Source organism: Rana temporaria, chromosome 5, assembly GCF_905171775.1.
Source record: "Rana temporaria chromosome 5, aRanTem1.1, whole genome shotgun sequence".
Classification (NCBI taxonomy): domain Eukaryota; kingdom Metazoa; phylum Chordata; class Amphibia; order Anura; family Ranidae; genus Rana; species Rana temporaria.
Window position 1 is genome coordinate 92,950,033 of NC_053493.1, and position 23,442 is coordinate 92,973,474.

The 23,442-nt window shown below is 50.2% G+C and overlaps 1 protein-coding gene across 5 annotated transcripts in view; it reads left to right on the forward strand.

Moving 5' to 3' along the window:
* The window catches only part of STK31 (serine/threonine kinase 31), a 369,252-nt gene that overhangs the window by 126,741 nt on the left and 219,069 nt on the right, over positions 1-23,442 (forward strand). For all 5 annotated transcript variants that reach the window (XM_040352870.1, XM_040352874.1, XM_040352872.1 and 2 more), the window contains one exon: positions 11,395-11,544. In XM_040352870.1, coding sequence (XP_040208804.1) covers positions 11,395-11,544 — 150 coding nt within the window. The remainder of the gene's footprint in view (positions 1-11,394; positions 11,545-23,442) is intronic.

A 23,442-nucleotide genomic window follows, 5' to 3' on the forward strand; every position in this document is an offset into this window, starting at 1 on the left:
AGGGTCGCTGGATTCTATAGGAATCCCATCTGCCAATCAATGTCCTGGAACTTCGGGCGAGCAGGCTATGCCTCTCCTCTTGGTCGAGTTTGCAAGGTCACCCAATCAGGATTCAGTCGGACAAAGCCACGGCGGTGGCTTATGTCAACCATCAGGGGGGAACTCGGAGCTCGGCAGCAGCGTCCGAGGTCGCTCACATGCGAAGGTGGGCGGAAAGAAGCGTGCCGGCTCTGTCCGCCGTCTACATTCCGGGTCTAGAAAACTGTCAGGCAGACTACCAGATGCTGGACCAGGGAGAATGGTCATTGCATCCGTAGGTGTTTCAACTCCTTTGCAGGAGAGATGTGGCTCACCGGACGTTGATCTCCTGGCATTTCGCCATAACGCAAGGTGTCGGTTCGTGGCCAGGTCCAGAGATCCCTGGGCAGAGGCGTTGGTGGCCCCGTGGGGTCAGTATCGGCTAAATTATGCCTTTCCACCACTGAAGTTGCTCCCTCGTCTGCTCCGCAGAGTGGAGGCCGAGGGGATCCCGATGATTCTAATCGCTCTGGATTGGTCTTGGCGTCCTTGGTGCGCTGATCTCGTGCGCCTGGTGGCAGATGTACCTTGGCGGCTGCCAATGCGGGAGGACCTTCAGTCTCAATGTCCCATACTCAATCCTGCTTTATAGTCGCTGGCTTTAACGACATGGCTGTTGAAAGCCAGGTTTTGAGGGACCAAGGTCTTTCCGATTCGGTGATCTCAACAATGCTGAGGGCATGGAAGTCTTCTTCCAGGAAGATTTGCCATCGCACGTGGAAGGCCTATATCTCCATGTGCGACGAGATGTGGTTTCGACCATGAACGTTTTCGGTTTCCAGGATCCAGCTGTTTTTACAGCGTGGAGTGGATCAGAAACTCTCCTTAAGCACCATTAAGGGACAGATTTCAGATCTAGATGTGTTCTTCCAGCGGCCTTTGGCGGCCAATTCTCTGGTGGGTACCTTTGTGCAGGGGGTTCAGCACATACTCCCCCCCCCCCCCCCCTCTTATACCACCTCTTCCCCCTTGTGATTTGATTTTGGTGCTCTTGGTTTTTCAGAAACCTCCCTTTGAAGACATCAGAGAGATTCCGCTCTTGACACTATCTCAGAAGGTGGCCTTTTTGATGGCCATTACTTCGGTCAGACGTGTTTCTGAGTTGTCTTGGAAGTCGCCATACTTGGTCCTCCATAAGTATAAGGCGGTGCTGGACCCACAACCTTCCGTTCTTCCAAAGATGTTTTCGTCATTTCACCTTAACGAGGACATTTGTGGGTGTAACTGTCTGTGGCGGCTCCTGTTCGGAGGTCTGACTCACTTTTTGTGTTTGTGTCTGGTTCACAATATGTCCTGGCGGTCTCGTCTGCCACCATGTCTCGGCGGATTACTCAGGCCTTTGCTCTTAGGGGGCGGGTGCCCCCCTTACCGGTCACGGCACATTCGACCAGGGCAATTGGTGCTTCCTGGGCTTTCCGACATCAAGCGTCTGTCTCACAGGTGTGCGAGGCGACGATTTAGTCGTTTGTTCACACTTTTTCCAAATTTTACAAGGTTGATGTGAGTGCATCTTCGGATGCTTCCTTCGGCCGCAAGGTTTTGCAGGCGGCTGTTTAAAGTTGCACCTCCTCCGTTGAGGAGCTCTGCTTGTTTGAAGTGAATTTTTTTTTTTTTTTTTTTTTTTTTTTTTTTAAATTGTATTTTTATTGAGTTATAGAAAACAAAAAAAACAAGTAAGACCTTACAATATTATAAGATACAAAGTATTGAAAGGATCAACACAATGACAATATCGAGATTGTACAAAGAAAGAACATGGAAGTATAAAACATATACATAGTGTCCAAGGACGCAGAACACAGGAGAGGTCTGCATGACTTAACAAGATCATATAAAACAAACAACTCTTAGGCAAATAGTGGAAGAGCAAACATAATACATACACTAGGGCGAGGGCAACGACACCGGGATCCCATATCTCGAGAGATCCCAGGGTTCCCAGATTTTATCAAATTGTGGTATGGAATCGTTAACAGAGGCTGTCAAGTACTCCATCCTCCGGATTTCAGCAACCAGGTGGAGAAATCTAGGCCATGGAGGCGGGGCATCAGACATCCAACACACTGGTATGAGCCTCCTGGCGGCCAATAAAATATAGGCGGCCAAGCGGTTAGCACCTTTGGTCAGACCTGGGAATGGGAGGCCCAAAAGAAAGTGTAATGGATCAAACGGAAGGGACACTTCTATCACCTCCTGAGCCAGCTTATTTTTTTTTTTACTGATGCTGTTCCCACCCCTCGTTTTTTTTTTACACTGCTTGGGGACGTCCCACTTGTCAAGACTTGAGAAGGCTGTGTCCGTCAATGGACGGAAAGCAAAAATGTACTTTTTTGTACTTGCCGTAAAATCCTTTTCTCTGTTGTCCATGGACAGCACCCACCCCTCCTTTAGGTTTGTACTGCTTGTTACGAACTGAGGCTACAGAGAAAAGGATTTTATGGTGAGTACAAAAAAATCCTACTTTCTGACATATGACTTGAAATATGTCGGGGTGTAGAGACCATTCTCCTGGACTCAGTTGCTGGCGGCTTAAAAACAAATTTCTACCCCTGGAATGAAGACCGCAGACAGGCAGAAAATATGCCTTTTTGCCCAGGACAAGATGTGATTCACCTCTTTGAGCATCCAGACTTCTGGTACCTCCTTGGTGATTGATATAGGCCACAGCTGTAGCATTTTCGGGCTGTATCCGAACAGGACAACCTTGCAGTCTGTAAGACCAGACTGAGGGCAGGATGAATTGCCCGAATCTCCAGAATGTTGATGGGTAGGAGCTTTTCGGCTCCGGACCACTTCCCCTGGGCAGATGCCTCTTCCAGAACTGCCCCCCTGCCTAGAAGGCTGGCGTCTGGTTGACCTTTTCCAGGTAACCGGAGTTAAGGATCTTCCTTTTGATAGATTTTGGTGGAGCAACCACCAATTGAGGCTCTGGCGAACCTTTGGAGATAAGATCATTGGAAGGTCCAGGGCCTGAACATCTTTGTTTCAAGCAGTCAGAATTCTGCCCTGTAACGGCCTTGAGTGAAACTGGGCGTAAGGGACAGCCTCGAATGAGGCTACCATCTTTCCCAAAAATGTCATGCATAGACGGATGGAAGGCCTTCTTTTTGCCTGTTGCCTTTGGCTTGGGTAAAAATACCCTGCTTTGGGATGTGTCTATAATCACGCCCAGATATTCCAGCCTTTTCTGAGGCTGTAACAAGGATTTTTCCAGATTGAGGACCCAGCCTAGGTACTCTAAATACTCCACTGTGCTGTGCACATTGTGGTCCAAGCGTGTAGCGGACTGATCTATGAGCAACAGATCGTCCAGATAGTCTGTTACCGCTATGCCCCGTGCCCTCAGCCTTGCCAGGGGCAAGTTTTTTCGTGAACACTCGAGGTGCAGTAGCCAGACTGAAAGGGAGAAACTTTTGGTGAGTGGGGAATATTGGCACATGTAGATATGCATCCCTGATGTCTATTGATTCCAGGAATTCTCCTCCCTGGAGGGTGGAGACAACTGAACGGACAGACTCCATGCGAAAGGAGCGGATGTTCAGAAACTGATTCAGGTTTTTCAGATCTAGAATAAGTCTGACATCCCCGTTTGGTTTTGGAACCGTGAACGGTTTGAGTAGAAACCTGATCCTCTGGGGCTAACTCTGATTACCCCTTGGGACAACATGCGTTTCAAGGCCAAAGACAAAGGCCTCCCTTTTTCCCGGATCTTTGGCAATCCTTGATCTCAAAAAACGGGGTGGCGGAAGTTCTCTGACTTCCAGCTTGAAACCTGAGGACACCGTGGAGATGATCCACTTGACCCGAGTTTCTTCCTGCCAGGTGTTTTCAAATTGCAGCAGCCTTCCCCCCCCCCCTCTCGGCCGAGTGGGGGCGCCCCTTCATAGGGAAGTTTTTGGGTTCTATTTCGAAGATTTTGAACCCCAAGTCCTTTTCTGCCCTTGGGCTTGGCTCTGGGCCTTTCCCCTAGTATTTGACTGGGGAGGCCGTCGCCACTGCCTGGAAAATTAGGTTCCAGGGGCTGGGGAAAGAACGCTTAAATGAAGGATGTTTACTCTTCTTTTTAACCGTTAACTGAGTAGACTTGCCTCGGTAATCTTTTGTATGTATTTATCCAAATCATCCCCAAACAGGCGTCCTCCATCAAAGGACAACGCCGCCAAGTATCTTTTGCAAGAAACCTTGGCTTCCCAATATTTCAACCAAAGGGACCTGCGCATGTGTACTAGCAATAGATTCAAGCAGGATGCTTGCTGAACAGAGTCCATAATCGCATCAACCGTAAAACACAGGGCCTTAGGAAGGTCCTCATAAACCTCAATCTCCTCTGTAGGGAGGAGGTTAACCATCTTCTTTCAATAAAGATTCCAGCTTTTTATCAGTTGGATCCTTAAAACCCTGAGCATTGTCTATAGGACAGGTCAGGCTTTTGTTTGCACAAGAGCTGCATCTATAGCAGGTACCCCCCATTTCTTAGTGAAACCTTCCTCCATAGGATAAAGGAGGGAAAACTGCTTAGGAGGAGAAAATCGTTTTTCTGGGTGAACTCAGTCGTCATACATCAGTTTCTACAGCAAGGGTTGAACTGGAAAGGAGCATGCAGCCTGTGGGGATTTCCGAGATCACAAGAGGAAACCGAGGACATAGAAGCTTCAACAGGAGGCAATTTGTAAGTGGCACGCACCATCTCTTTTTTTCTCAAACAAAGGTTTTTATTGAACCGAAATGTAAATACAAGAAAAGAGCTCCAGAGCACAAGCATTTCACTCAGTGTGGCCCAGCACACCAATAAAAAAAAAAAAACAAGGGAAAACTTTAAATGCAAAAATATACCCAGTTCACTCCTCCAGCAGTCATTTTACATTTTCCCAAAACATGTCACCGCCCCCAAACCATGGTATAGTTCAGCCTACACTAGCCATTATGCAATTTATTAAAACCTACAAATGCACCCTCTCCGTTCCGCCTTAAAATAGACGCTCATACACCAGATCTATTGGGACCAGACCTGGAACATTCAGCCAAGGGGCCCATCATTTTTCAAATTTAGAGCTGGACCCTCTATGTTGATATACAACTTTTTCCAACCTAAGTAACTCCCATCTGTTTGATCCATTCCTGCACCGTGGGTGGTTCAGTGTCTTTCCAGTGCCTCAACATCAATCGGGCCTGAAATAGGGCTCTACCAATGGCCTGCCTAGAAATACCCCATTTAGAGCATCAATGACCTTTGTCCAGTATAGGTGTAGATTCGGGCACCACCACAGCAGGTGAATAAGATCACCATGATCTCTACAGCACCTAGCACAGGTCGACTCAACCCCCAGCCCCATTCGTGCTAGTCTAGCCAGCATATAATTCACCCTTAGAAGGATATAGAGCTGTGAAAGTCTGTGTGACAGGTTCAGGGAGCACATGGGGACCGGCTGCAAGGCTTCCTCCCAATGCCCATCCTCAAATGCTCCCACATCTTGTTCCCACTGGGACACTGCCCTCAAAGGGGCACCCGGTATGAAGAGATTCAGGAGCATGGCATAACATGATATAAAGCCCTTATATGTGTTCACCTCTAATAAGTAGTTGAAGACCGACGCCGAGTCCAAGGACCAAACATCTCCCTCCCTCTGTGCGTCCACAGCATGTTTAAGTTGTAGGTAGTAAAAATGCATAGAAGCCGGCAATCGGAAGTCTGCACTGAGCTCCTGGAAGGATCTAAGTCTGCCCACCCTAATCACATGAGTCATAAGGGAGATACCATATTGTTTCCACTTTAGGCCATAAGGTAATTTAGCCAGTTCGCGGTAGTATTGATTATCCCAGATAGGACTGTATTTAGTGAACCCTGTCACCCCCTGGAGCATCCTGACCTTATTACAAATCTTCTGCTTGAGCACGTACGTGGGCAAGAGTTTATTGCACTTAGTGTATCATAGGGCCTCCAATCCCTCCGCCATCTCCCCCCCAGTGGTGAAGTTGAGTAGCCGGACCGAAGAGTCCTGCAGATTCAGTTCCCGGTCCTGTCCAGGGCCTACAACTCTTGCAATATGTTGCATTCGGGAAGCCAAGTAGTACAGCCAAGGATTGGGCAATGCCAACCCACCAGCGTTCGTCCATTGTAGTTGTTCAAGCTTGACTCTAGGGGGCTTCGCGAGCCATATAAGTGAGCGAAAGAGTGAATTTATAATTCTAAACTTTTTAAGGGGGATGACCATCGGGGAGTTATAAAGTACATACAGCAGCTGTGGCATGAGGATCATCTTTATCAAGTTCACTCTACCCACCGGGGACAGCCTCAACCTACTCCACACCTTGACCCGATCGCGGCAGCGATTAATCAGGGGGGTGAGGTTGACGAAATCCAACAAACATGCAGTAACCTGGATACCAAGATACCGAAATGACTTGGAGACAGGGATGTCCCGCATGGTCAGTTGGTCACTGGGGACAAGGAAGGGTCACGGTTAAGTAATAGGAGGGAGGACTTGGTCCAGTTGATAACTAAACCAGAGTATTCTCCAAATCGCCGGACAACATTCATGGCCTCCGACAGTGAAGCAGAAGGATCACCGAGGAGCAGCATGGTGTTGTCGGCATACAACATGATCTTCTCATGGAGATTTCCGTACTGAAATCCCTGTACCAAGGGATTTGTTGGGTATATGGCAGCCAAGGGCTCTATGGCAAACAGGAGAGGGGACAAGGGGCATCCCTTTCGTGTACCCCTATGTAGGTTAAAAGTGTGTGAAAAACCCCCCCCCCCCCCCGTATAGCTGCCACCGGGGACGAGTACAAGAGCTGCACCAATGCAATAAATCCACTTCCAAATCTCTGCATCCCCTCCCACTCGACGCTATCAAACACCTTATGGGCATCCAAGGATAGAAATGCTCTGTCTCCCACTGTGTCCGCCCGGGACTGGATATTTAAAAAAAAAAAAGTCTCCGCAGGTTTATTGCCGTTGACTTTTGGGGCATGAAGCAGGATTGGTCAGAGTGGTAGAAATGGCACTATTCAATCTTACGGCTAGGACTTTGGCAAGGATCTTAACGTCATTTTGTAGTAGCAAAATTGGTCTATCAACCTGGGTCAAGAGGGTCCTTATCTGGCTTCAAGATTAAAACTATATTGGCTCTGGACATAGATTGTGGTAGGGTGCCGGCCTCTTTTGCGTCATTAAACACCCTCAGAAGGTACGGGAGTATTGTTTCCCCATACTGCTTGTATACCTCCACTGGGAGTCCATCATCCCCAGGGGCCTTTGAGTTAGGAAACAAACCGTCATCGCCGGCAACTCTTCGAGGGTCAGGGGGGCTTCAAGCATCTCCCTATTGGAGGCTGACAGGACTGGTAGTTTGACCAGGTCCAAGTATTCAGCCAGAGACTCAAGCGAATACGACACTTTTCCTATATATGTATAAGGTGTACCGCAACTCAGATGAAAATGGGCTCATCACAAAGCAAATGGATCCTCTGGCTCCAACCTCTCCACCAAGATTTCACCCAACCTCACCACCAAGATTTCACCCTTAAGGATTGATCACCGGGATCCTGCAGCCCTGGATGTCCACTCACCTCTCGATTGAGGGATTTCTCAGTAAGCAATAAATGTAATGTTGCAAACAAGAAAAAAAGCTTCATGTTGTAGTAGAAAAGAACTTGCTCTTTTATTGCTGAGCAGGTAACTTGGCATAAAAAGTTACAAAAACAAATTCAAGGAAACAAACAAACGAACACACTCTGTCAGTGCCTTGGCTCACGCTTGACTGTCAGGTGTGTGTAATGTCTGAGTTCTCAGCTCCACCCGACGCAGCGTTTCTCCGTAAGAGGCATCTACTGGGAAAGGAGGCTGGTTGTGGGCTAACTGCCTGTTTAGGCTGGGCACGCATCTGCATATAAACCTTTTGTCGCTCCAAACTCTGGGGAGCCAACGGGCATTCCCAACATGCCTGGGACAACCGGTCCCTCAAGCCATCAACAGGGCCATCTGGTGTGGCAACAGTCACCGGTCAACTTCATTAGAAGCATTGGCAGTAATAGTTTCATTTCCAAACTCGCATTTTGTGTAGAGAGTCATTGTATGTTTCCGGCAGCTTCCTCAGTCGAGGAAGACTCAAGGCAGCACAGCTAGTAGTCATCAGATATTTCAATCTTCAACTTCAGGAGGTCTCTGAGCCTGGCGCAGCGCACCCACTTTGGCATCCAGCCAGTCCGAGGCTTCAGCAGGGTGTTCAAAAAAAGTGGGCCTGGCCCCTCAATATGACTGAGTCTCGCCGAGTACAGCATTGCATACGGCGCCTGTAGTTTCTGCAGGCGTTTTTTAAATTTCAGTAAAGCATGCCCGGCTCTTCTGAACCGCAGCAGAAAAGTCAGGGTAAAACGAGAACCGCGTGCCATTAAACTGGATATTTCTCTTCTCCCTGGCCAGCCTCAGTATGATTTCCATGTCCTTGTAGTTTAACAGTCGGGCCAGCATCGGACGGGGGGGGGGGGAATTACCTGGTGGGAGAGGCCTAGATAGTACTCTGTGAGCCCTCTCAATTGCATATAGGTGTGTAAAAGCGTCTTTGCCAAACACGTCAGCCATCCATTGTTGCACAAACTGCGTGGGGCCAGGGCCCTCCATCTTTTCTGGCAACCCCACTATACGCACATTATTGCGCCTGAGGCGATTCTCAATCTTCCCCCCCTTATATATCCACGGCCCTAGCCAGCCGTGCGGATGACTGTGTATCTCTGATCAGCGGGGGGAGCTTATCTTCTATGTCACTTATCCTGCTTTCCGCTGCAGTGGTTCTCTCCCTTATTTTCTGAATGTCTTGCCTGATCAAGCAGACCACTTCTTCCAGGCTCCCAAAAAGTGCCTGCAGGCTGTTCAGAGGCTGTACATTTTATTTACTGCTCTCAGTATAGCAGCAAGTGTGTAGGTTGCTCTCCCCCCTCCACTCCAGGGTCCTCATCCTCCCCCGGCAGGTCAGAGCTGCCTTCATTCTGCTCAATCATGGTGCCCGCTCCCTGCACAGTCTCCCCTTCCTCCATGTCATTGTCACTGGGGGCAGCACAGTCATCCAGGGGCTGTGCGTCTGCCATGCCCAATTTTCCCCTGCCATTTTCAGGGCATAGTACCTCATATCCTTAGGGGGCTCTCCGGTATGCTCTTTAGGGTACTTCAGCTGTTTACTCACCCCCTCCTTAGCCTTATCCCCAGTTCGCGCCTTCTGTGCTGATGGCGGAGCGGCACCATTTTGGAATTCCTGCCGCGAGCTATCTCCCCTCTGTCCGCGGGTCATCATGCCCTCCAACGGTAGCCAGATGGCAGCCAGGTGTTGAGGGGATGTTCCCAAGGTAAAATGGCTTTTTAGAGTGCTGGAAACCGGATCAATGAAGGATCAAAGCGAGAGCTCTGTGATGAAGCGTCTGCTCACATGCCATGCTGGCCACGCCCCGCACGTACCATCTCTACATAATATTGAACCTGCCTTTTTAGCGACTGAGAGGTAGAAGGAATCTTCTCATCCTCTGAGTCCTTAGACTGCACCTGATCCTCATCTCCAGAAAAGGATTTTTCCACCCTCCAGAATGCTCATCTGATGAGAGAGCCAGAGCAGGTGTTTTCTGCCACCTTTTTATGGAGGTTGTGATTATAGTAGCAATTATTCCTTCTAAGCCATCCAAAGCAACTTTTAAAGCATCCTCAGTGACTTATTCAGGAGCTGCCATAGGAGAGGCCGCAAAACCAGACAGGGGCACATGATCATCCTGTGAGGCTGCTACCAGATTAATGGGGGGTGGGGGGGTGTTGTAAACTGCAGACATGCTCAGAATCCTTAGCCATAAGCGGGGATCTCCTAGTGCCTCTTTTACTAGCCCTTGTACCTCTTCTGGGAGACATAGTCCTGTACTGCAAAGCAGAGGTACTACAACAAAATGCAAGCACTGTTGTGCTATAGTCTTCCAATACATAATATAGAAAAGGATCAACTCATGTAGGGCGGCATGTGGTTGCCATCATCCCTTAGTTACTGAACAATTGAAAAAAACTCAAATAGGATTGGGATTGTGGAGGCAACAAATCGAAGCTTCAAAATTGACAAATACAAATTTATTACAAAATTGATGAATGCAGAAAAAATAGATAAATAGAATGATCAGTATGATATGAATACTGTCCGTCATGGAGTACCATCACCAGATGATTGATGGCAAGTTGGGACGGATAACGACGCGTTTCGAATGAAAACATTCTTCATCAAGGTATATTGTCATTTTCACAGCAAAAAGTGCTATAAAAATGCATTGTTTTACTGTGAAAATGACAATTGCAGTTTGGGAGTTAACCACTGAAGGGGTTAAAGTGTGACCACATATGTGTTTTTAACTGTAGGGGGGTCAGGGCTGGACGTATGATGTCATTGATTGCCTTTCCCTATATCAGGGAACAGATGATCAATGACAGCGCCACTGAAGAACGGGGAAGGTGTGTTAACACACACCTCTCCCCGTTCTTCAGCTCCTGTGACCGATCACGGGACTCCGGCGGCAATTGGTCCCGCGGCCACGGAGCTTCGGACCGGCGACCCACGGCTGGGCATTTAACAATCACGTACGTGATTGTGCCCAGCCGTGCCATTCTGCTGACGTATATCGGCGTTAGGCGATCCTTAAGTGGTTAAAAGGGGACATACCTGTACGCCCATTTGCACAGCCGTGCCATTGTGCCAACGTATATCGTCGTGCACTGGTCGGCAAGTGGTTAACAAAGTTGTAACTTTAACCACTAAAGCACATCCAATCTATCAAATCCATCTACAAACTATGGAATATTTTTTTTTTTTAAATCAATGCAGTACTTACCGTTTTAGAGATAGATGTTCTCCGCCGCTTCCGGGTATGGTCTTCGGGACTGGGCGTTCCTATTTGATTGACAGCCTTCCGACGGTCGCATACAGCGCGTTATGAGTTGCCGAACGTCGGTGCGGCTCTATATGGCGCCTGCGCACTGACGTTCGGCTACTTTCGGAAACTCGTGGCGCGCTGTATGCGACGGTCGGAAGGCTGTCAATCAAATAGGAACCCCCAGTCCCGCAGCCCATACCCGGAAGCCACGGAGGACATCTATCTCTAAAACGATAAGTACTGCATTGATTTAAAAAAAAAAACACCCGATTCTGCTTCCCGTAATTAGCCTCAATCTAATGTTAAAAATTTATTTTTTGGGTGAACCTCCACTTTAAGGGCCACATTAATTTGTTTTTCAATATTTTTTTAGCTGCAGTTTTAATAATTTGCTGTGTTTTTTTGTTTTTTTTTCCCATCTAGTGTGCAGTCACTTATATTGACTATGGTAATTCAGAAACATTAAACCGAACCAGCATTGTTGAACTACCAGAAGATTTGCAGATGCCCCCTGTGGCACAGAAATTTAGACTCTGGGGAATTCAGCTTCATACCTCTTCTGATATTGAGCAGGTGAGCTACTAAGATATCCTTTTAAAAGATGCGATTACGAAATTGGCTGAGAAAGGAAAGCGTTTCTTGTTTTGCTGTCAAACACATCTGACTACTCTAAATCAGTTGGTAGACATTGATATACATGATTATAAATATTAATTTCTCTTCCGTTCATTTACGGACACAGCCTTCTTTGACATTAGGGTTATGCTTCATCCAACCAGGAGAGTTTAGGCAGAATTTAACAGCACTTAAAGTGTTAAAACCTTTCCTTCGTGCCGCTCCTCCCAGGGGGCATGTCTCCCCAGGCATAACCCACACCCTGCTCTAGGAGCCTCAGTCTTTTTCTGCCTAAGGAGAGGAGTCGGGCACTTCTGGAGTCCCTGTACTCTGGAGTTTTTTTCTTGCGATTTTCTATTTTTTTCTTCTCGCTTTTATTATTTTGTTCCTGCATTTTTGAATCCTGTGATTCTATCAACAGCCGACTGGGTGACAGGCTGGGTCTTGACTCTTGTAGTCCCCCCATGTTAGGCCATCGAGCGTGTGCCGGCCCTTAGCTCAGCTTTGGGACGTCCACAACAGGCCACGTTGCTCCAGGGGCGGCCGGGGAACTTCGGTTCTAGGGCACACATATGACCGGTCTCTATGGCTTTTTCACAGTGTGTCTGGCCGACAGCCATGCCGTTTACGGACGTTGGTTCTGTCTGGGATACCTCCAGCCGGGTAGTCGCAGGACAGGTAAGTAGTGGCCCCTTAATCAGGTAAATGGTCTGGCTGGTGTATTCCCTAAGGAGGTCGACTGAGGGTCCGTCCTGCTTTCCTCTCTCCCCTTCCTCTCCCTCCTTCCCCTGACTGGGTAGTGGCTGTGAAGGGGGGCCTCCTGGGTTTTCTTTATTACCACCGGGGCCTGTGTGTTGTTGGGGGACTGTGTTGTTACTCTGGGGGGTGCTGCTGTGTTCTATGAGGTGATTTTTACCTCAGACGGCAGCCATCTTGGAAATCTCTTGGTCTCTTGTGACAGTTTAGTGCTGTGAAACGCTGTGATTCTTCCCTGAGGTGACAGACACATCACAGCCAGCACATCAGAGCACACCTCAGGTTTTCAGCTCTCTCTGCAGCTGGGGTGGGTGGTGAGTACCAGGGGCCCCCATACTCTGCAATAGCAGCAAGGAGGTGACCAGTGGTTTTTTTTTGTCCTGCCTTGCAGGGTGGGTGACTCAGCGCTGACGCTATGGAACCTGAGCCAGGTCTCCCTCTCTAGCTATGCCTGAGTTAACCCTTAACGCCCCTTCCCCTGCCACATCTGTTATGTTGGCTGTGCTGAGTTTCTTGCCAGGTTTGAAGCAGCTAGTGCCCGGATGGGGGGTAAAAAGTGCCCCCTCCCTGAGCCTGCTTCTGGGGATGTCTCTGACACAGAATTGCTGGTTTTTCTAGTTCTGTTATGTCAGAGGCTGCGGGCTTAACCCACATGGATAGTGAGGATGACTATGCTGCAGAGTCAGTTGCTGGCAAGAATTTGTTGGAGCTCTTGTTTCTGCGGTGCGTGAGACTCTAAAAATTGAGGATGTGGCGGAGACACCTCCGTGTCAGTACCTTTTGGGATTCCGCAGACCGCCACGCACCGCTGAAGTGTTTCCTTGTGTTCCTTATTTGGACAATATGTTATACAAGGAATGGGATGCACCGCAAAGAGTTTGTCAAAAAAACTTTGCAACCCGTTAAAAAAAAAAAAAAAAAACAGTAGGTCTTTCCTCCGACAGTGGACCCCCCTGTGTCCAGACTGGGCAGGGCCACCACGTTGCCTGTGGAAGGGGCTCCTGCATTTCAGGATCCCGCTGATAGAGTGGAGGCCGCGCTCCCTATTCACGGTGGTGGGTTCGGCGGTGAGGCCGGCTCTGGCCAGGGCCCTGGTTAGGCCCCGACCGAAAGGGCGAAGCTCCTGCTGCAGGAGCTGGAAGAGGGGACGCTTTCGAGTCCTCTAGGAACCTGGCTCAACAATTGGTTCAGGGTCAGAAATTTCTCAGCGAGGCGGCCATGGATACGATCCGGGGCTTCCGTCTATGCAGTGGTTCTACGCCGCCTTGTGTGGCTGAAGGGTTGGTCTGCGGACTAGTCCTCTAAGGAGGCCTCGGTGATGGCCTTTAAGGGTGAACGGTCCTTTTGGGACTTCCCTGAATGGCATCATTGAGGATGCCACGAGTGGTAAGCGCATTCTGTTCCCACAGTCTGGGAAGGGCTAGGGACCTCGCCCTGTGCAAGGACCCTCCTTGACTACCTTCGAGCGCTTTTTCGCCCGCCCTGTGCGATGGGGGTAGGACTACATGGTGCTTAAAATCCCCGCCGCAGGGTAGCAGCGCACCTTGTTCCGCATGCCTAACAAGTCTGCGGACATACCTGCTTCCGCCTGAAGGTCTGCTCCCGCCCGTGTCTCGGGTGGGAGACTGGCTTCGCACATTCGTGGCTCGGTGGAGGTCTCTCCTCTCCGACCGTTGGGGTTGTGAAGTGGTTTCCTTGGGGTACATGATTGAGTTTCTCTCTTGTCTGCCAAACAGGTTTTTCTCTTATCGTCCATGGACGGACACAGCTCCTTAAATCTTGACAAGTGGGTTATGTTCCCTGTTTACAGGAGAGGACTAGGCAGAAACATGTTAAATAGTTAAATACATGTTACATTAACAGAGTTGAACAGCCCCGCCCAGGGGGCGGTCCCTCCAGACATAACCCTCCTCACTGCAGCTTGCAGCCTCAGTTTCGTTCTGCCTAGCAAAGGAGAAGGACGTATGGCTCCCTTTGGGCCCAGCGCCCTGAGGAGAAGTTTTATTTTATTTTACTTTACTTTTTCTTGAAGAATCTTCTTTCAACTGTTGGCTGAGAGACAGGCTGGATATTATAGATCCTTGTAGTCTACTCAGTCCGACCAGCAAGCGTGGGCACACCTTTGCAAAGAGGCTTGGTCTGCCACGCCATACCCCATGACTCCTGGGGTGGCCGGTGAGCTTTGCTCCGAGGTCCACATATGACTGGGCTGTGGTGTTGTCTCACTCACAGTGGACCGGGCCGACAGCTACCTCCATTTCGGTTGTAGTTCTGTCAGGAATGCGTCAGCGAGTCCTCGCTTGGACGGGTAAGTACAGTCCCTCCTGCTTCGGTGGGTTGGTACAGCTGGGCATTCCTGGGGTTCGGGGGTCCCTTCCCCTTACTTCCCTGCTCCTTTCCCTTGCTGCATTGCTAACATTGCCGCTGTCAGGGGGGAGGGGGCCTTCCTGAGGGGACTGTGTTATCTGGCCTGTGTTTTTTCTTTTTTGTATTGGGCTTTCCTGTGAGGTAAAAAGCCCTGTGATGAGCACAGATGTTTATGATTATACTTCAGCAGACGCTGACTGATTGGTGACACCTGTAACGGTTTTGCTTTTTATGCTGTATCTGTGTCTTATCCTTAAATAAAACAGCCCTATGAGGCTTTTCCTGTTTAAACACAGGTCCCTGCAAAAGTTACCTCACGGTTCTTTTCCTCTCACAGACAGCACTGGGCAGTCTCCTCCTGAGGGAGTCCCCTGGTTACCCCTGGTCAGCGCAGCAAGTGGGTGAGAGGCCCTGAATAGGGCTCTAGGAGCTTTTGTCTATTTGTATGGACAGGTGTGCATATTATAATACACACTATATGTAAATATTGGAGTCAGTATCTGGGTCCTTCCCCACATGCTGGTGGTGGCAGCAGGTGTTAGCACCTGGGATTCCCACAGAGTTTTTATTGTTAGTCCTGGACACAGTTTGTGCCAGGGTGGGGGTGGACTGCGGGCGGGCGGTAAAAGAGTGCCCCCTTCCCCCGTTATCCCCTGGGGAATGCTCTGTTATGGAGCCATGGACTAGGTACCTAGTTAAAAAAAAAAAAAAAAAAAAAAAAGGCAGAATAAGGCATTTATGGGTGCGCTTTTTACTGCTGCAAGGGACTCTCCTAAGCTGCATAGTGCAGCTGGGTTTCCGCTGAGGGCTCGGTCTTTTTTGGATCACACAAATCAGACCGCTGTGTAGGTTTTTTCCTTCTGTGCCCTTCTTTGATAATTTCTGAGATGCGGAATGAGAAAAGCCACTGAGGGCTTTTGTAGTCCCTCACCGCCTGGCGGGAACCCCCGCTTGTATGGATCTGACTGATAGAAGATCCGAAGTACTGACCCGTTCCATGTTTACCATGCTGGGGTCTGGCTTGCGGCCTATTGTGGCCACTACACTGGGGTCTCAGTGGTCGCTGGCGCTATTTTTTGGGAGATTTTTCAATTACATTGAAAACTCCCATTGGCGCCCATTTTGTCGTAGCCACGCTATGGCGCAGCTTACATTGTGCTGGCCTTTTTCCTGTGGCCGCGTTCTGAACGCTCGGCGGCCATCTTGGAGTAGTCCTGACCCCTAGTGCTGTATACAACTCACAGAGTGAGCATTTTGCACCAGACAGTGGAGGAGCACCGACTCTCTCCTGAGGTTATTAGCCTAGCGGACCAGCTGGTCCAGGGCCTCATATAGGTCTGTGATGCTTCATTGAATGCTGCGCCCTTGTTATCCAGGGCGTCTGTTTCAGAATGGTTTTATGCACACGGTGGTGTAGTGCTTAACTCCATTACTTGGCAGCAAAAGAGTCATTGGTTCGAATCTGCACACTGACGCCAATCTGCACACTGACGCCAATCTGCCTGGAGCTTGCATTGTCGCTCCCTGTGTCTGTGTGGGTTTCCTCCGGGTACTCCGGTTTCCTCCAAAGACATGTGTGCATACACCTACATAATATACATACACACTATGTGTGTGTATTATTTAGGGGCAACCCTCCCAGGCCGTCAAAGGCCCAGCTGGGGGACTAATCTGTCCCTGGGTGCATAAGCCGATCACGCCGGCACCCAAATCCTGCCAATGTATATAGCCTTCCCTCCCTGTCTCTAGGTGGGAGGGGCGGCTTGCAGGTTCACAATTCAGTGAAACCTCCCTGCTCTCCGACTAGTGGGTCTGCGAGGTGGTCTCTTCGGAGTACTAGATAGGGTTTCCTCCTATCCACAGAACAAAGTTCTGTCCTTGTGTCTTCCCCTCCCGGCACGTCGGTCTGCCTTGGGCAGTGTGGGATTTGCTAAGCTGCAAGGTAATTTTACCTTTCCTGCAGGACGAGAGTTTTGGGGTTTTCTATGGGCCTCAGGCCCTAAATACCTTTGTGAACGTCGGGTAGTTCCGCATGGAATCCATTTGTTCGGTGGTAGCTGCGCTTCATCCGGGGGATGTCCTGACGTCCTCGGACATCAGGGACGCATACATGCATGTCCCGTTTTGCACATGTCACAGTGTTTTTTTCTGTGCTTCGTGATGAGAGAAGGGTCTCTGTCAGCCTGTGGCCCTCCCTTTTGATCTGGCGTCAGCACCATGGGTTTTCAGCTAGGAGCTCGCACTTATTTGAATTTTGTTGGGACAGCGAGGCTTTGCCTCATTGGCTACTTTGACGACTTTCTTCTGAGAGCAGCTTCTGTCTCCGACCTAGTGGATGGGTTATTCCCATTCAGACCCTCCGAAGATTCGGGTGGATGTTAAACGTTTAGGCCAGAAAGTGTAGCTCAGTGGCAGCAAGCCTGCCCTACATGTGTGCGACCCAGGGTTCAAATTATGGGCATGCTAGGTTCCGACTCAGCGTTGGAGTATCTAGTGTTGATCCAGACTCCTCAGTGGCAAGGTCCTTCTTCCCCTGGAGAAATTGCAGACTCTTCAGTCTGCGGAGAAGGTATTGGCATCACGCAATCGGTCTTCTCTCCGGGCGCCTGCTGGTTCAGGGTCTGTGGGTAGCCTCCTTCAAGGTGGTACTGTATGCCCAGTTCCACACCCTGGTTTTCCAGTGGAACTACTGTCCAGGTGGTAAAAATCTCTTGTCTCTGAAATCATTAGATTCCTGTGCGCCACCTAGTCAGAGTCTCTCTGAGTTGGTGACAGAGATTCCCGACTCTTCGGTCCGGGAAGTTGTTCCTTCCTTCCAGTGGTCGGTGTTTACGACGAATGCCAGCTCACGGGTTGTGAACCTGGAGGTTCACAAAACTGGGGGGTCCAGTCGGCCCTGAGTCGCTGGACTTGCGTGGACCTATGACCACACCTCCTTGAATGTGTCTGGTCTCGGTAGCTACCCAGGGTCGGGCCTGGCTAGTGCCTGGTGGAAGACCGCCTGGGAATACCAGGTGCTGTCTACTGTTCATTGTCCTACTATTTTAGGCGATCAGGCTATGCTTCTCCTTGTGGTCGACCAATCTGGTTTCAGCCGGACAACGCCACGGCCGTGGCTTCAGTCTACCATCAGGTATGCCGGCAGGCAGACTACTGGAGTCGCCAGATGCTGGACCAGGGCGACTGGTCTTTGTGCTTGGGGTGTTTCGGCTCCCTTGCAGGAGGTGAGCCTCACATGGCATGGATCTCCTGGCAGCTTGTCTCCGCCGCAAGGGTGTCAGTTAGTGGCCAGGTCTAGTGATCTTGTACAGACGCGTCAGTCGCGCTGGTGGCCCTGTGTTGTCTGTATCGGTGATTTTTTGCCATTCCTCCATGGTAGTTGCTTCCTCGGCCGCTCCACAGAGTGGATGCTGAGGAGATCCCGATGATTCTAATCGTTCCAGATTAATCTCGGCGTCCTTGGTACGCTGATATCGGGCGCCTGGTAGCGGAGGCACCCTGGCGATTGCCAGGGCAGGAGGTTCCTGTCTCAAGGTCCCATACTTCCTCCTGTTGTACAGTCACTGACTTGCTTAACATGGTTATTGGAAGCCAGACTTTAGGTGACCAGGGTCTGTCTGACTCGGTCATCTCAACAGGGCACCGTAGTCTTCTTCCGGAGGATCTACCGTCGCACCTCTCTTGGTGCGAAGGGATGGAGTGACGTCCACGGGCGTACTTTCAATGTCCAGGGTCCTGCTGTTTTTAAAGCTTGGATTGGATCTAAAAATTGCTTAAAGCACCGTTTGGGGGCAGATTTCAGCCTTGGCTGTGTTCTTTTAGTGGCCTTTTTGCGGCCCGTTCCCTGGTGGGTCCCCTTTTTTTTAAAGCACCGTTTGGGGGCAGATTTCAGCCTTGGCTGTGTTCTTTTAGTGGCCTTTTTGCGGCCCGTTCCCTGGTGGGTCCCCTTTTTTTGTGTGCAAGGGGTTTGTCATATACTTTCCCCTCTTGGCCCATCTCTTCCCCCATGAGTTTTGACTCTGGTGCTCTCGGTTCTTCAGGAACCTTCCTTTTGGAAACATCAGAGAGATTTTCTCTTGACACTATCTCAGAAGGTGGCCCCTTTAGTGGCCTTTACCTCTGTTAGAGGGGTTTCTGAGTTGGCGGTCTTGTCTTGCAAGCCGCCATGCTTGATCCCCCATAAGGATTAGGTGATGGTGCGCCCGCGACCTTCCCTTCTTCCGAAGGAGGTTTCGGCCTTTCATACTTTAGGCGTGGTACGCGCTTTGCGGGTATACCAGCCTACTACGGCTCCATTTCGGAGCTTCTGACTCTCTTTTGTGTCGGTGTCTGGTCCACAAAAGGGCCTGGCGGTCTCGTCGACCACCATTTCTCGGTGGATCGGGCAGGCCGTCATACAGGCCTATGCTCCTAAGGGCGGGCCCCCCTTTCCGGTCACGGCACTTTCGACCAGGGCAATTGGTGCTTCCTGGGTTTTTTTTTTTTTTTCCCGACATCATGCGTCGGTCTCACAGGTGTGCGAGGCGGCGATTTGCTCGTCCGTTCACGCTTTTTCCAGAATTGACATGGTTGCTGTGAGTGCATCTTATGATGTTTTTTTCAGCCGCTAGTTTTTGCCGGCGGCTGTTTAAAGTTGCACCTCCTCCGTTGAGGAGCTCTGCTTGTTTTGGGGTGAAGTTAAAATTGTTTTTACTGATATATTTCCCACCCCTCGTTTTTTGACACTGCTTGGGGACGTCCCACTTGTCAAGATTTAAGGAGCTGTGTCCGTCCATGGACGATAAGAGAAAATAGGATTTTTTGTACTCACCGTAAAATCCTTTTCTCTGAAGTCCATGGACGGACACAGCTCCCACCCCTCCTTTTTAGGTTTGTACTGCTTGTTACGAACTGAGGCTGCAAGCTGCAGTGAGGAGGGTTATGTCTGGAGGGACCGCCCCCTGGGCGGGGCTGTTCAACTCTGTTAATGTAACATGTATTTAACTATTTAACATGTTTCTGCCTAGTCCTCTCCTGTAAACAGGGAACATAACCCACTTGTCAAGATTTAAGGAGCTGTGTCCGTCCATGGACTTCAGAGAAAAGGATTTTACGGTGAGTACAAAAAATCCTATTTTTCCCTCCGGCCTCTGGCCTCCTCCGGTTCGCCGGTTGGCTCTGTCAGGGGCTGTCCAGGATCTTCTGGTCAGGGGAGTGATTGTGCCAGTTCTCTCGTTGAAACGGTCTCAAGGGTTTTACGCCATTCTGTTTGTGTCCCCACGGAGGATGGGGCCCGGTCAATCCTGGGCCTCAAGTCCCTCGTTTGTTTTGTCAAGGTGCGAACTTTCAGGTGGTGTCGATTCGCTTGGTAATAGCGGCACTCCATCAGGGGGATTTTCTGGCATCCTTGGATGTCATGAACGTGTACCTGCATGTTCGCATATCCTCAAAGCACCAGAGACTCTGTTCTTTGTGGTCGGGGGGGGGGGGGGGGACCATTTTCAATTTGTGTCCTTCCCATTCGGCGGGTTTTCGCCAAGGTGCTCGTCCCGATACTGGCCTGGCTGTGACAGCGGGGGTTGTTATCATGGGAGGTCTGGACGACATTCTCTTACGAGCTTCTTCGAGCTCTGAATTGGTGAAGCCATGTCTATCACGTGTCAGGCTCTCCGAGAGTTCGGCTGGTTTCTGGATTGTCCTGAAATCAGGGTTGATTCCGTCTCATTGACTGGAATACCTGGGACTAGTCCTGGATTCCGCAGGGGCGGGAGTGTTTTTCTCCTAACGGAAAAACTTCAGACTCTATCTGCTGTGCAGCAGTTGCCGACCCAGAAGCGGTCATCTCTGCGATTCTGCAGGAAGGTTCTGGGTCCGTTGGTGGCCTCTTTCGAGGCGGTTCCGTATGTCCAATTCCACGCTTGGGTACTACGGAGGGGATTGCTGTCACAATGGGACTAGCTTCCGTCATCTCTGGATTACCAGATTCGATTGAGTCATCTGCTCATGTCTCCCCTGGTGTGGTGGCTGGCATTTCCGGTGCTTCGGGCCGGAAAGTCGTTTTTCTGCAGGCCACTGGACAGTGGTCACGACGGATGCCAGCCTCTCCGGTTGGGGAGGGGCGCTTGGGGCACCCAGTCAGCCCAGGGGCACTGGACTCAGGTGGAGTCCTGCCTACTGATCAACGTTCTGGAGCTCCGAGCAATCAAGCTTTGCCTTGCCAGGTGGTCCCTGGATCTACAGGGAAGACAGGTCGGGATCCTGTCCGATGACACCTCGGCCGTGGCGTAGGTTGATCATCAGGGAGGCACACGGAGTACTGTTGCAGCGACGGGGGTCGTGCACATCCTTTCGGTGGGCCGAAGGGTCCGTTCCGGCTCTATCGGCCGGGTACATTCCGGGAGTACGGAATTGGCTAGCCGACCTAAGTCGCACTACACTGGGCCAAGGAGAGTGGTCTCTCCACCCGCAGGTGTTTCGGGGTCTGTGCCAAAAAGTGGGGCACTCCGGACGTGGACCTTCTAGCGTCCCGTCTCTATAGGTAGGTGCCACGGTTCGTGGCCAGGTTTAAGGACATGTGGGCGGACGCGTCAGGCGCGTTGGTGGCTCCTTGGTCACTCTCGCCAACTTCACCTTCCCTCCTCGGAAGCTTCTTCCTCGCCTGCTGTGCAGAGTGGAAGCTGTAGAGATTCTATCAATCCTGATTGCCCCAGATTGGCCGCGTCGCTCCTGGTACGCGGACCTGGTGCGTCTGGTGGCAGACGCCCCCTAGCGTCTTCCCCTGGGAGTTGATCTTCTGTTACAGGGTCCGATCTTCCACCCTGTTTCACAGCCACCGGCTTTAGCGGCGTGGCTGTTGAGAGAAAGGGGCTGAAGGACCGAGGCCTATTGGGCTCGGTGGTCTCTACCGTGCTGCGTGCACGGAAGTCTACCTCGCGTAGGTTTTCTCATCATACATGGAAGGCCTACATCTCTGTGTGAGGAGATGAAATGGCACCCTCGTACATACGTGGTGTACAGGGTTCTGCTGTCTTTACAGCATGGAGTGGTTCGGGCTCTTGCCTTAAGTACGCTTAGGAGCCAGATTTCTGCTCTGGCTGTTTTTACTTGCAGCGACCCTTGGCGTCGCACTCCTGGGTGCGTACGTTGGGTCAGGGGGTCTGGCAGGTGGCCCCTCCGGTGCGCCCTCCATTACCCCCATGGGACTTGAATTTAGTCCTTTTGGTGCTTCGGGATGCTCCCTTTGAGGACATTCGGGAGGTTTTTTGTTTGTCACAAAAGGTAATTTTATTTCTGGTAGCGATTACCTCGATCAGACGTGTGTCTGTCTGATCTGGCGGCCTTGTCTTGCAAGGCTCCCTACTTGGTCATCCGTAAGGATGAGGTGGTGCTGCGGCCGCAGCCGTTTTTTCTGCCTAAGGTCGTTTCGGCTTTTCACATTGATGGGGACATTGTTCTTCCATCCTTATGTGTCCGGCCGAAATGCCAGGAGGAGGCCACTTTGCATCCTCTGGATGTGGTTCGGACCCTACGAGTGTACTTACATGTTACGGTTTCGTTCCGGAAGTCGGACTCACTGTGTCGGTGGGTGGCCCTACAAGAGGGCCTGGCAGTCTCGTGGGCCACCGTTCCTAGGTGGTTCCGACAGATGGTGCTTCAGGCCTATGCCCTAAAGGGGCGTGCGCCCCCCTTTCGGGTTATGGCGCATTCGACCAGGGCGATCAGGGCCTCTTGGGCTTTCCGGCATCATTCCTCTGTGTTACAGCGGTGTTAGGATGCATCCTGGTCGTCCATCCACGCTTTTTCAAAGTTTTACGAGGTGGATGTGTGTGCATCTTTTGATGCCTCCTTCAGCCGCAGGTGTTACGGGTGGCAGTTTATGATTGGAGTTTCTCCGTTGAGCAACTCAGGTTTTTTGTTTGGGGTGTAACCTGGTTTACTGTGGTGTTTTCCCACCCCTCAAATTTTTTTGACACTGCTTGGGGACGTCCCTAATGTCAAAGAAGGCTGTGTCCGTCTATGAACGGAAGAGAAAATAGGATTTTTGTACTCTCCGTAAAATCCATTTCTCTGAGTTCATAGACGGGACATAGCACCCACCCCTCCTTGGTTTGTACTGCTTGTTACGGACTGAGGCTCCTAGAGCAGGGTGTGGGTTATGCCTGGGGGAGCCACGCCCCCTGGGAGGAGCGGTACGAAGGAAAGGTTTTAACACTTTAAGTGCTGGTAAATTCTGCCTAAACTCTCCTGGTTGGATGAAGTATAACCCTAATGTCAAAGAAGGCTGTGTCCGTCTATGAACTCAGAGAAATGGATTTTACGGTGAGTACAAAAATCCTATTTTTATATCGGGTAATATAAAAATTTGATGTAAAATAATTTGTAGTGCTGTCAAACACTCTGTATTCTAAATCGGTTGATAAACTTTGATATGTATATTTATAAATATGGATTTCTCTTCTGTTCATGGACGGACACAGCAGCATTGACCTTAGGGTTATATACCTTCCTTTCAGGAGAGACTAGGCAGAAAAAACAGCACTTTAAGTGTTAAACACTTCTCTCAGTACAGCACCTCCCAGGGGGCGTGTCCCCCGGGTACATCCCACTCTCTGGAACATCCAGCCTCTGTTTTTTTTCTGCCTAGCGTTAGGAGAAGACATGGCCTTTCTGGAGTCCATGTGCTTTGGAAATTTTTTGCGATTTTTCGCTTTTATTTGATTTTTTTCCTGCATTTTTTGATCCTGGGATCTACTA